The sequence below is a fragment of the Podarcis tiliguerta genome (assembly GCF_965153285.1).
Source record: "Podarcis tiliguerta genome assembly, chromosome: 5".
In the NCBI taxonomy this organism is placed as follows: Eukaryota; Metazoa; Chordata; class Lepidosauria; order Squamata; family Lacertidae; genus Podarcis; species Podarcis tiliguerta.
This window is the reverse complement of record NC_139538.1, coordinates 1148357-1160930: the sequence shown is the minus strand read 5'-3', so window position 1 is coordinate 1160930 and position 12574 is coordinate 1148357. Positions and strand designations below refer to the sequence as shown.

General features: G+C 47.3%; 1 protein-coding gene and 1 long non-coding RNA gene across 4 annotated transcripts in view; one reads left to right on the top strand and one right to left on the bottom strand.

The window, feature by feature from the left end:
* Positions 1–12574, bottom strand: part of FGF12 (fibroblast growth factor 12) — a 226293-nt gene that overhangs the window by 51092 nt on the left and 162627 nt on the right. For all 3 annotated transcript variants that reach the window (XM_083442426.1, XM_083442428.1, XM_083442427.1), the window contains exons 2-3: positions 9992–10102; positions 3930–4033 (exon numbers count right to left, since the gene is read on the bottom strand). In XM_083442426.1, the coding sequence (XP_083298552.1) occupies positions 3930–4033; positions 9992–10102 (215 nt within the window). The remainder of the gene's footprint in view (positions 1–3929; positions 4034–9991; positions 10103–12574) is intronic.
* Positions 1–12574, top strand: part of LOC310678547 — a 206937-nt gene that overhangs the window by 156074 nt on the left and 38289 nt on the right. The gene's annotated exons all lie outside the window — the stretch shown is intronic.

Genomic DNA, 12574 nt, shown 5'->3' with positions numbered 1-12574 from the left:
CAGAGGACTCCCAAGGAGAGGAGAGGAGGCTGAAAGAACTCTCCACAAGGGAGGGTGTTCGAAAAGGGTGAGGGGGATGCCAGCTCTGAAGGCATGGGGTGGCATAACTGGACTCCTGAGCCCCAAAGGATGCCACAGAAAGAAGGTAGTTGGTCAAGGGAGCCGTGAACCCCCAAAACTTGAAAACTTCTGTGTGGCGTTTGCCCTCCTATGTGTGTGACATCATACTGGGTTCATAGGGAAAGGGTTAACTGATTGTAAAATGATTAACTAATGGGAACCCAGGGGGCGGAGTTAACAGTGTATAAGGTTTAAGCACAGAGGGTGTTTTTTTTTAAGGAGAGAGTTAGAGTGGTTGAGATGACAGTCTGGAGTTAGAAGAGACAGAGAAGATAAGTCTGTGGGCTGGGCTAGTCTGGTGTGAGAGAGGGAGAAAATTTGTTAAGAGGAGTCAGTCAAACGGTTGAGATAATCAGTCAGAAGGTATTAGGAAGGTATAGGCTGGTAAAGAAACTAAAGTTAAGATACTGACAGCAATATTATCTGAGACACCATAAACTTGTTAATGTTTGTAAAATAAACTTGGAGGGGTTTTTTTGTTTACTTTTAACAACTGTCTGGACTCAGTGTTTTACCAGAGAGTAACTGGTTGGTGGCAGCAGGGAAGCGGGCACAGTGGTGGCACAGGGATCAATAGACCGTTAAACGTCCGGGGACCCTGTGTGATCGCCACACTCTGTAGTAAGGAGAAACTGGAGGATGAACAGGGGAAGGCAGTTGGGACAGGAGGGGGTCTGAAAACCACAGGGAGGGGTTGAAAGAGCCACATGTGTTTCATCTGGAGAAGAGAACGTCCTTCACTCGGCACATAACTAAGTTATGCAACTGGCTCCCACAAGAGGCAGTGAGGTCCACCATGCTGGATGGCTTTCAAAGACGATTGGACAAATCCATGGAGGGGGGGAGAGAACGATCAATGGCTCCCAGCTAGGATGGGCCACTTCTTACGTGCGCCAGAGAAGATTTAAGACATGGGTGGGCAACCGAAGGCCTTTCTGTGTATAAGGCTTACATCCAGCAGGATGGGCAGTTAAATAAGTGTATGCCAGGGGACTGTGCCCATGCATGCTGCTGGGTGCCCCACAATGCAAAACGATGGAGCCAGGATCTTTCCCAGCTGCATTTTGCGCCTCAAGTGCAGGACGGGACGAAAGGCACACCTTAATGACGGCTTTTAATGAGGCAGCAATCAAGCGGAATAAAGTCAAGCATGAACACACCGCTAGCAAACTACCGGTCCTATTTAATAAATCAGCAAGGATCAATTATTTATTTTAAATGAGTCCCCTGGCAGTTAACCTCTCTCTGCCCTTCCACGCCATTTTAAAAAGCAATTGTGCTGGAATCCGTCAAATAGGAAGATTTAAAGCCTTTCCTCGCTCCAATTTCCCACCTTGCAATGCCTGCCCTTTGCCGTCCCACCTCCTTCCCCACAATGAGCATAGGATCTGGGTAAATTTTGGCACAAGACAAATCCTTCTTCCACCAGTCCATCCAGACACAGAGAACCCCATGCTGGATGCATCACACGCTGCAAAAATAAGATTTATACCAAGTGGATTCCCACCCCCTTGGTTCCATCAGCTCATCCCCCCCCCCATGCCCACTACCCTATAAAAAGCATCATTCAGAACAGTGGTCTGCATGGCCCACTAAAGAAGAACAGAACGCAAAGAATTCAGAAGAGGAACAGTTAATTACATGTTTATTCAAAGCCAGTTAAAACTATTAAACCAAGGGCTGGTGAATGTGGTCTGGCCTGGCGATGCCAGCTTTTCAAAGTCTGAGAGTCATTTGCACCCCCAGCGACTTCCTGCTGCCCCTTAGCACCCCACTAAGAATCCCACCCACTTTGGAACCCACTGGTTTGCACAATAAATGTTCACAAGTCGCTTTCGGTGCAGGGCAGAGTGAGATGAAAGAGTAGACAAGCACACCCTTGGCACTCAATAAAAACAGATCTCCTTTCCCTGGGGATTTTGCTTTTTCTGTGCTGGCACTACTGAACTGAAGGGGGGACCCTTCCTGCTCCAAGCCCACCTCCCACATTGAGCGGCACTTGCAGAAGCCCCACCTGAGCTGCCCACTTCCTGTTGCTTCCTGGAAAGGGCCAGCTCCAATTGTTCTGATCCCTGTACAGAACTCCTCCGGATTACAATCAATCTATATGCTAATTCAAGGTGGCTCCTCTGCATACAGAATACGGCCCGGCCACAAATGCATCCCGGGACCATGATCTGTCACTGAGACATCATCTTCTGCAAGAGTCGGGCCAGGCCTTGGGGTTCAAGCTCAGGGAACGAGGTCTGGGCAACTGCCAGGCGGCTTCTGCCAGGGTTCCCCTGGAGCTGTGACATAAGGCTGGCAGGACCTTTTGCTCAACTCTCAGCTCTTTATCTCATATACAACATTGCCTCTGCCTTCCCTTTCATGCTTAGGTCAGGTGGAAAAGTGTCACCTTCTTCTCTGCCAGGGGCAGCTGGGGAAAAACACTCACCAGAGCTTGGTGCCCATGCGGACAGAGCCCAATAATTCCAATGTTTTTAGGTTACCAGGTCAAGAATGAGAAAGACCCAGAAATTTCAGGGCCCAAATCTGAAACCTAGGGGGAACCCCTGATGATGTCATGGGTGTGGGTGGTGATGAGGTCACAGGGGTGGGCCCTGCAGATGGAGGTTAAATGGGACAGCAAAGCAGAGGAACAGCAAACGCACCCATCCCCCAAGTGTCTATGCTATAATTTGATCTGGAGACGGAGGTTAATTGGGAGAGGGGAGTGTCTTTGCTAGAATTTGCAGCCAGCTCCTGCTGAGCTGAAGCTTGCAAACTCCATGGATGGTAATAATCATAACGGCCATCATTATTCAAGCCCTCCATCTACCAGGCAAACCGGGACACCAGCTCAGACCTGGGGGCTGACAACCCTACTGAGTTATTCAAGGTCAACACTGAGACTATGGAAGAGGATACAGACAGGCAGTGCTCCCCTGCCCCCCACCCAGGATTGGTTGTAAGGAAGAAGGCAGGCAGATGCTGGCATGACAAGGGGAGGCCAAGGTTGGTGGGGCAGTGCCCCCTTTGTCCTAACCGACTGGCCTCCTCTGCAAACCACTCTACATGTTTTCAGCAAGAAGACCCAGGGAAAGGCAGCCCTGGCCAGCACCTGTGACATCACCGACACACCTTCCCCCTACCCCAAGCAGCTTTGCAATACAGTATATAGTATGTCTTTAACATATATGAGCTTGTTTAATTTCTTTTTAAGGCAGAGAGCCTAGGTGAAGCCCACGTTCACACCACAGAAGGGGGGAAAATATTCTGTATTAAAAATATTGTGCCTGCCTTTGTCCTGCCCACTGCTGGATTTACATATAATCTAAACAATCTATAGCTTAGGGCCCCACTCTCTTGGGGCCCCTAAAAAAAATTAAAGGCAAAAAAAACCTGGATGTACATTTCCAAAATATAAGATTAAAATAAAATAAAACCTACATGCAGCAACAGTGTTTTTGTGTTCTGTAGGCTCCTATGATGTAATTAATGGGCTCTGTCTGCTAGCCTGCTCCCTCAAATCTCCCTGGTTTGCTCCTTTCTATATATTGGGTGCCTACATTCTGCATATGCAAATGGCTTGAGATACCTATTAGGTCCATCAATTACCATATAGAATATATTCAACACAAAAACAGCAGCAATTTGTTGTTGACAAAGGACAGCTGGACATAGAAAGGGCCCCATTAGCTTCAGGAGCTGAGGGCCTCATCAAACCTCAATCCAGCCCTGCCCCTGCCCACGAATGCTCAACAAAAACACCCTGGTCCGATCCCACCAGCCCCAGAAACAAGGTCAAAGCCACGCTGGGAACTTACTGAGCTGTAGAGATAGCCCTCGGCGTTCATGGCCACGTAAAGGCCAGCCTTCACCCCCTGAATCGCCACCACGCGAAGACCCACGGGGATTAGATTGAAGAGAGCTGGAGGAGAGGAGAGAGAGGGGAAATTAGCTTAGATTGCTCGGAGGAGCAAGACGAAGGAGAAAGCCATTGAGTCCAGCGCTCCAATCCAAGACATCGCAGGTTCCCTGCGCCCACCTCCCTATCAGCCTCTGTCAACCTGGAGCCCTCCAGATGTTTTGGACTTTTGCTGGACTTCGAACAAGTATATAACTTTTATGAAATAAAGAAAGAAATGCAGTCTTTATCCCAATTGGTTTCTGCCTTGGATTTGTGCTGATTTTTTAATATATGCATTGTCATTGTTTTAAATCCATGGTACTTTTTGGAGCCACTGCCCCCCCCCCCCAGCTTCCATCAACTCACCCCCAGGGCCCTCTACCCTACAAAAAACATTATTCAGAATAGCAACCTGCACGACCCACTAAGGAAGATAATAACACCCTAAAATTCAAAACAGTAACAATGAATTGCACCTTTATTCAAAATCTTTATTCAAAATCCAGTTGAAACTATTTAGTTTAATTTAGTCACCAAAACTGATGAACCAGAGGCAGCTTTTCAAAGTCTGGTAGGCATCTATACCTCCTCCTCCTTCTTTGGCCATCCCTCATAGCCAGGTAAGATCGTCTTCCATAAACATGGTTTTAACAATGAATCCGTAAGTGACTGTGGAGGCCAATTCTGGATCCACACGTCCTTCCACAGTGGGGAGATGGGTTTCCAGGCGGGAGTTGGTCATGCCAAGCGTGCCTTCCTCCTAGCGTGTTTCTCTCTTGCGTCCTGAGTTTGAGTGTCTTCAAAGCCCAGGACACCTTTGGTAAAGGCTGTTCTCCAACTGGAGTGCTCGCAGGCCAGTGTTTCCCAGTTGTCAGTGTTTTATACTACATTTTTTTAGATTTGCCTTGAGAGAGTCTTCAAACCTCTTTTGTTGACCACCAGCATTACACTTTCCATTTTTAAGTTCGGAATAGAGTAGTTGCTTTGGAAGACGATCATCAGGCAACTGCACAACATGACCAGTCCAACGAAGTTGACATTGAAGAATCATTGCTTCAACTCTGGTGATCTTTGCTCCTTCCAGAACACTGAAATTAGTTCACCTGTCTTCCCAAGTGATGTGTAAAAATTTTCAGAGACACCATTGATGGAATCTTTTGAGGAGTTGGAGATGGCCTTTATAAGTGGTCTATACTCCCTTGCCCCTAGGGAATCCTACTGCCCCCACCCCCAAAAACCAGCTTAAGCTGCCTCTGGAGAATGGACCATGGACAACTGAAGAATTCAAAATGCGAGGGGTGGGGGGATCTCCAATTTAAATATGTAAACTGGGACTGGTGAGTCTCATCCTCTGTCTCCTCTGGGAGAGAGGGGCGACCTTCCTATCTAGCTCTGCCAGTCGAGGCAGAAAACTATTTCTAAACCTTTGGTGCCACATCAGTGCGTTGAAACCTTGCAATTAACAAGTCTATTTATAAGCACTTTTGACTGGGAAAAAATGGAGCACATCACTACGGATAATGAAGGTAAATGGCTGCCATCACTCATTCTCTGCAATCCATTTGTCTTGCGGTGAAGGGCTGTCTCAGAGACGACAGGGAAGAGGAAGGGTTACCCTCCTCAAGATCAACAAGGAGAACCTCACTGTGGAATCAACTTTCTAAGTTCCCTCCAGCGATGCTATTTCTCCCTTTCCAAATTAGGGCCTGGAAACTTTTATTTATTCGTTCAGACAACTTATACACCGCCCTATGCCCGGAGGTCTCAGGGCAGTTCACAACAAGACCACAACATATAAAGTCAAACCAAAACCCCCCAAAAAACCCCACTTTCTAAAAGGGTGTTGGGTGTCAGGAAGGTAAACCAAAGGCCTTGTTAAAAAGGAATGGTTTGCCTAGTGCCTAAAGGTGTGTAATGAAGGCACCAGGCGAACTTCCCTGGGGAGAGCATTCCACAGAAGGGGTGCCACTGCAGAGAAGGCCCTGTTCTTGTGTTGCCGTCCTCTGAACCTCTCAAGGAAGGGGTACACAAAGAAGGGCATCAGAAGATGATCTCAGGGTAGGTTCATATGGGGAGGGGTGGCGCTTGAGGTATTGTGGTCCTGAGCCATTTAAGATTTTATAGGTCAAAACCAGCACTTCAAATTGGGCCCGGAAACTAATTTGAAGTCAGTGCAGTCAGACCAGGATCGATGTAATAGGCGCAAACCGACTTGCTCCAGTGTGCAACCTGGTTGCTGAATTCTGCACTAGCTGAGGTTTCCGAACCATCTTCAAAGGCAGCCCTACGTAGAATGCATTGCAGTAATCTGACCTTGAGGTTACCAGAGCATAGACAACAGGAGTTAAGCTATTCCTGTCCAGATAGGGGCGTAGCTGGGCCACCAGCCAAAGCTGATGGAAGACATAGGCAAGTGTCAACTGTGGCAAGCCTGGATGCTGACACGAAGCCAGGGTTCTCTGCACTGAAAAATCAGAACACACATTTCTCAAGCCCAAAACATGGTGCCCTGGTGCTTGCAGGGGGAGATTATCTCACGGGTAAACTGAAGTCCAGCACCAAGGGCCTTCTGGCGGTTCCCTCACTACGAGAAGTGAAGTTACAGGGAACCAGGCAGAGGGCCTTCTCGGTGGTGGCACCTGCCCTGTGGAATGCCCTCCCATCAGATGTCAAAGAAATAAACAACTATTTGATGTTTGTAAGACATCTGAAGGAAGTCCTGTTTAGGGAAGTTTTTAATGACTGATGTTTTATTGCATTTTTAGTCTTTCGTTGGAAGCTGCCCAGAGTGGCTGGGGAAACCCAGCCAGATGGGCGGGGTATAAATAATAAATTATTATTATTATTATTATTATTATTATTATTATTATTATTATTATTATCAACTGGTCCCAAGGGCTTTATATACTAATAGCAACACACTGAACATGGCCCTGCAGCAAACTGGCAACCAGTACTGATCTTGCAGGCCTCAGTCCTGTCAGCAATTGTGCTGCAGCATTCTGCACTGACTGCAGCCTCCAGGTCAAGTGGAAGGGAAGCCCCACACAGAGCACATTGCAGTAATCCAGTCTTGAACTAACCAGCGAATGAACAACTGCAGCAGGCTTTTCCAGCCCAGCAATGGCATCACAACGGATGCCACTGAACCTGCTTGGGGCAGAGAGGAAAGTGCCACGGTGGATGCAAGACACAGCAGCATTTAGACTTTAAGCAAACGGCAATCATTCAGCCTTCTCTCCTTCCTCCTCCACCAGCTCCTCCTGCAAGCACAGCCTTCCCACACATTTCAGTTTTTGTTCCATAATTTCCAACAGATTCTCCGACAAGACGTGCTTCAGCCAGCCTTCACCGAAACATCTGGAGGGCACTAGACTGGTGAAGGTGTTCAGAGGTCTTGAAGACGCGCTCCGGCTCCATCATGTTAACACGCGATCCGAGTGTTATTCACAGAGATGGGGGGGGGAGTGTAGCCCACGCAAGGAGTCAGCCTTGCCTTGCTCTAGAGACTCCTCCAGTGAAAGCACCGGCTTGCCCTGGGGGTCCCTCAACATGAATTAATGCATTCCCCTCTACAAAAAAATAAATACATTAAAAAATGCAACTAGGTTGTTTCTGCGTTTAAATGATGAGAGATAATTTGGCAAAAGCCTAGTTTGGGGCATGGCTGGGGAGGGTGAGCTGCCTGTTCGTGGAGATGTAAGACAAGCTCAAGGCTCAAGGAGGTTTTCCAGAACATGCTTCTGCTAGAGCAGGTGGCCTCCAGGACACTTCGAAAGCTTGATCTGTAAGAGGTCGGTAGGGTTGGTTCTCTGAGGTGGCCTTGCCTGCAGATTCCCCCTCCCTGCCACCCAGCATTTCTGGGGCTGAAGAGACTCCCATAAAATGAAAGATTGCAGCTGGGGGACTTCCTAGTTTAGAGAACAGGAGGGAAGAGGAGCTGTGATAGAAGCCTATGCAGAAAGCAGATAGGGGAAAAAATGCTTTTCTTCCCCTCTCATTGCCCTAGAACTCTTGGGCATTCAATGAAGCTGAAGGCTGGAAGATTTAGGACAGGAAAAGAAAGTCCTTCTTCATTGCAGCACATGGTTAATCTGTGGAACTCCCTCCCACAGGAGGCAGTGATGGCCAACAGCTTGGCTGGCTTTAAAAGAGAGCCAGTGTGGTGTAGTGGTTAAGAGCGGTGGACTCGTAATCTGGGGAACCGGGTTCGCGTCTCCACTCCTCCACCTGCAGCTGCTGTGTGACCTTGGGCCAGTCACACTTCTTGAAGTCTCTCAGCCCCACTCACCTCACAGAGTGTTTGTTGTGGGGGAGGAAGGGAAAGGAGGTTGTGAGCCGATTTGAGACTCCTTAGGGGAGTGATAAAGGGGGATTACAAACCCAAACTCTTCTTATTAAAAGAGGACTGGACATTCTCTTCCTCCTCTTTTGGAGGTAGAAGTATTTTTGAGTGCTTCTTGCTTGAAACAGCAGGAGAGGAGATTTATCCTGTGCTCGGATCCCACCTGTGGGTTTCCCATAATGGATATTTGGTTGGCCTTATGTTAATGTCTCCTTATGTCTCCTTATGTTAATAATAATAATAATAATAATAATAATAATAATAATAATAATATCCCACCCTCCCCAGCCAAAGCCGGGCTCAGAGTGGCTAACAACAATAAAAGTAACACAGCATTCTAAAATCAATTCATTTTAAAATCAATTCAAAATCAAATTCATGGCAACCATTGGGCTAGAGTTCTATGAGGATCACTGAAGGAGGGGGTCAGGCTGTGCCTCGGCCAAAGGCCTGGTGGAACAGCTCCATCTTGCAGGCCCTGCGGAAAGATGTCAAGTCCCGCAGGGCCCTAGTCTCTTGGGACAGAGCGTTCCACCAGATTGGGGCCACAGCCGAAAAAGCCCTGGCTCTGGTTGAGGCCAGCCTATGTTCTTATGAATGCACACTAAAAAGGATTTCTGGAGATGATCTGAGCCTTGAAATGACCCAGACCCAGATCAGGACTCCATTATCAGATGCTGGAAGGACAAAGGACTCCTGAGCATCTCACAGCTTCCCTGACCCCATTCTTTGCCCTATTTCCATGTTTTGTTGTTGTTGTTGTTTAGTCGTTTAGTCATGTCCGCCTCTTCGTGACCCCTGGACCAGAGCACGCCAGGCACTGCTGCCTTCCACTGCCTCCCACAGTTTGGTCAAACTCATGCTGGTAGCTTCGAGAACACTATCCAACCATCTCGTCCTCTGTCGTCCCCTTCTCCTTGTGCCCTCCATCTTTCCCAACATCAGGGTCTTTTCCAGGGAGTCTTCTCTTCTCGTAAGGTGGCCAAAGTCTTGGAGCCTCAGCTTCAGGATCTGTCCTTCCAGTGAGCACTCAGGGCTGATTTCCTTCAGAATGGAGAGGTTTGATCTTCTTGCAGTCCATGGGACTCTCCAGAGTCTCCTCCAGCACCATAATCCAAAAGCATCCATTCTTTGGCGATCAGCCTTCTTTATGGTCCAGCAAAGCCTAAGTATCTTTTTCCCTGGGGGTGTTGCTGCAAGAATATTCTTCCTACCTCCTAGCAGAGAGACAGAAGCAGCAGCACCCTGCCTCCTCTCACCCTCCTCCTCCTCCTCCTCCTCTCCCCAGCCAGTCAATCTGCCATCCAAATAAATCTCTCTCGCTTCCTCCCTTGGCATCCCTCCTTGGGAAGCGAGAGTTTTGTTCTCCCCGCCACCCCCAGACAGCAGCTGCAGCGTCAGGGGCAAAAAAGAAAGACAGAAAGAAGTGAGAATAGCAATGCAGGAGAGATTTATTTAAAGGGGAAGCGCTGACAGGGGACCCAGCGCAGGAAGAAGCTGCCTTAGCTGTAATTTAACACTTTGCCTGAAAAGGGGGGGGGGACCACCGTGAAGGGCCTGTTTGTGAGGGTGGCCAGGCAATGGGTGTGATTTATAACCAGGTAGCTAAAGGAAAGAGAGAGAGAGAGACTCACTGTAGTCGCTGTTCTCGTCCTTCGTCCCATCAATCGTCCCATCTGGGTGCATCTGCAGGAAGAATTCCTGCTGGCTGAATAACCTTGTCACGATTCCTTTCAGCTGGGGTTCTGCAAGGAGGAAGGGAGACAAAGAGGGGGGGGTGTTAACCCGGGCGTTAGTCCAGCTCCCGGACATTCAGGCCACCGTCCCCCTTGGTTCCATAAATCCATCCCAAACCGATTAAAAAACACCGACATTATTCCAAGCCTGGCCTGACTCATTAAGGAATCATAAAACCACAGAACTGTAGTGTTGGAAGGGACCCCAAGGGGCCATCTAGCCCAACCCCCCTGGAAAGCCACAGCGAAAGAACCCCCGACAGATGTCCAGCCAACCTCTGCTTCAAAAGGTTATGCGATTATAACCCAATGAAATTCAAAACAGCAACAACGAACTGCACATTTATCCAGAATCCAATTACACTGGTACCTCAGGTTACATACACTTCAGGTTACATACGCTTCAGGTTACAGACTCCGCTAACCCAGAAATAGTGCTTCAGGTTAAGAACTTTGCTTCAGGATGAGAACAGAAATCGTGCTCTGGCGGCGCAGCAGCAGCAGGAGGCCCCATTAGCTAAAGTGGTGCTTCAGGTTAAGAACAGTTTCAGGTTAAGAACGGACCTCCAGAACGAATTAAGTTCTTAACCCGAGGTACCACTGTAAAACGATTTAGCTTAATTAATGCCACAAAATGGATGGAGTTGATCCAGCAATGCTGGATGTCAAAGTCAGATAGGCATTTATATCTCCAGCTCCCCTTGCCTCTTAGCACCCCCTGAGTAATCCCCCCCACCCAGTAGGGGAAGCACCAGCCCAAACAAAGGGGAAGCTCCTCAACCATGGGTGGGCAACCTAAGGCCCAGGGGATGGATCCGGCCTAATTGCCTTCTAAATCCGGCCCACGGATGGTCCAGGATTCAGCGTGTTTTTACATGCGTAGAATGTGCCCTTTTATTTAAAATGCATATCTGGGTTATTTGTGGGGCATAGGAATGTGTTCATTTTTATTTTATTTTTTTGCTTCCAAAATATAGTCCGGTCCCCCACAATGTCTGAGGGACAGTGGACCGGCCCACAGCTGAAAAAGTTTGCTGAACCCTGGACCTCAACATTCTGTCACATCCCAGCGTGACCAAGGACCCAGGAGAGAAGGGATAAGGCCACACAGAGGGGAGAAGACTCTGCTCCCAGTGTCTAGACCAGGCTGCCCCAAACTCAGCCCTCCAGATGTTTTGGGACTCCAACTCCCATCATCCTTAGCTAACAGGACCAGTGGTCAGGGATGATTGCCCCATAGGATGGCTGCAATACCATCAAGCGAATGATGTGTTTAGATGTGACAAGAAAGTAGGATTTAATGATAAAAAAATCTAAATTCCAAATCGAATTACTAGAAGGCAGGAACAAATTATTGTTTAAAACATGCAATTTCTTATTAGAATGGTATACAAAACAGACAAAGGAGGAGATGATAAAATGGGCAATGGATTTTGGGCATAACATTGAGTATGATGCTTGGGTAAAACTGTGGAATGAGAGTATAAAATTTACAGCATGTACTACCTTAAGAGAGAATATAATGAAAATGATGTATCACTGGTATTTGGCACCTGTTAAATTGGCAAGAATGTATAGGATGAGTAGTAAGACATGTTGGAAATGTAAAGATAAAGATGGAGATTTTTATCACATGTGGTGGACATGTGAGAAAATGAAACCGTTTTGGGAACAGATTTATAACGAATTGAAAAAGATATTCAAATACACTTTCCCGAAAAAGCCAGAAACTTTCTTGCTAGGCTTGATGGGAGAGGAAATAGAAAAGGCAGATCAAAGTTATTTATGTATGCTATGACTGCTGCTAGAACTTTGTTAGCCCAAAAGTGGAAAGTACCAGAATAGAGGAGCGACAAACGAAGATGGTGGATTATGTGGAACTAGCAAAACTGACCTGTAGAATCCAAAACCAGGAGGAAACAAAATTCCAAAGAGATAGGAGTAAGTTTATTGATTATATAACTGCAGAAATTTGAAGACTCTGGTAGGAGTGAAATAAATCTTACGATGTAGACTGACTGGATATAATAAGAAACTGTGGAAAGGTGACTGAAGCAAGAAAACCTGTTGGAGGTTGGGAAGGAAGTCAATGCTCAGCAGAACGTTGGGAAAGAATGTGGGTAAATGACTGTTGAATATTACTGTACTTTGTTTGTTGGTATAAAATGAAACTAGACAGCATCTTAAAAAGCAGTGACATCACCTTGCCGACAAAGGTCCATATAGTTAAACCTATGGTTTTCCCAGTAGTGATGTATGGAAGTGAGAGCTGGACCATAAAGAAAGCTGATTGCCAAAGAATTGATGCTTTTGTATTGAGGTGCTGGAGGAGACTCTTGAGAGTCCCATGGACTGCAAGAAGATCAAACCTCTCCATTCTGAAGGAAATCAGCCCTGAGTGCTCACTGGAAGGACAGATCGTGAAGCTGAGGCTGCAAGACTTTGGCCACCTCATGAGAAGAGAAGACTCCCTGGAAAAGA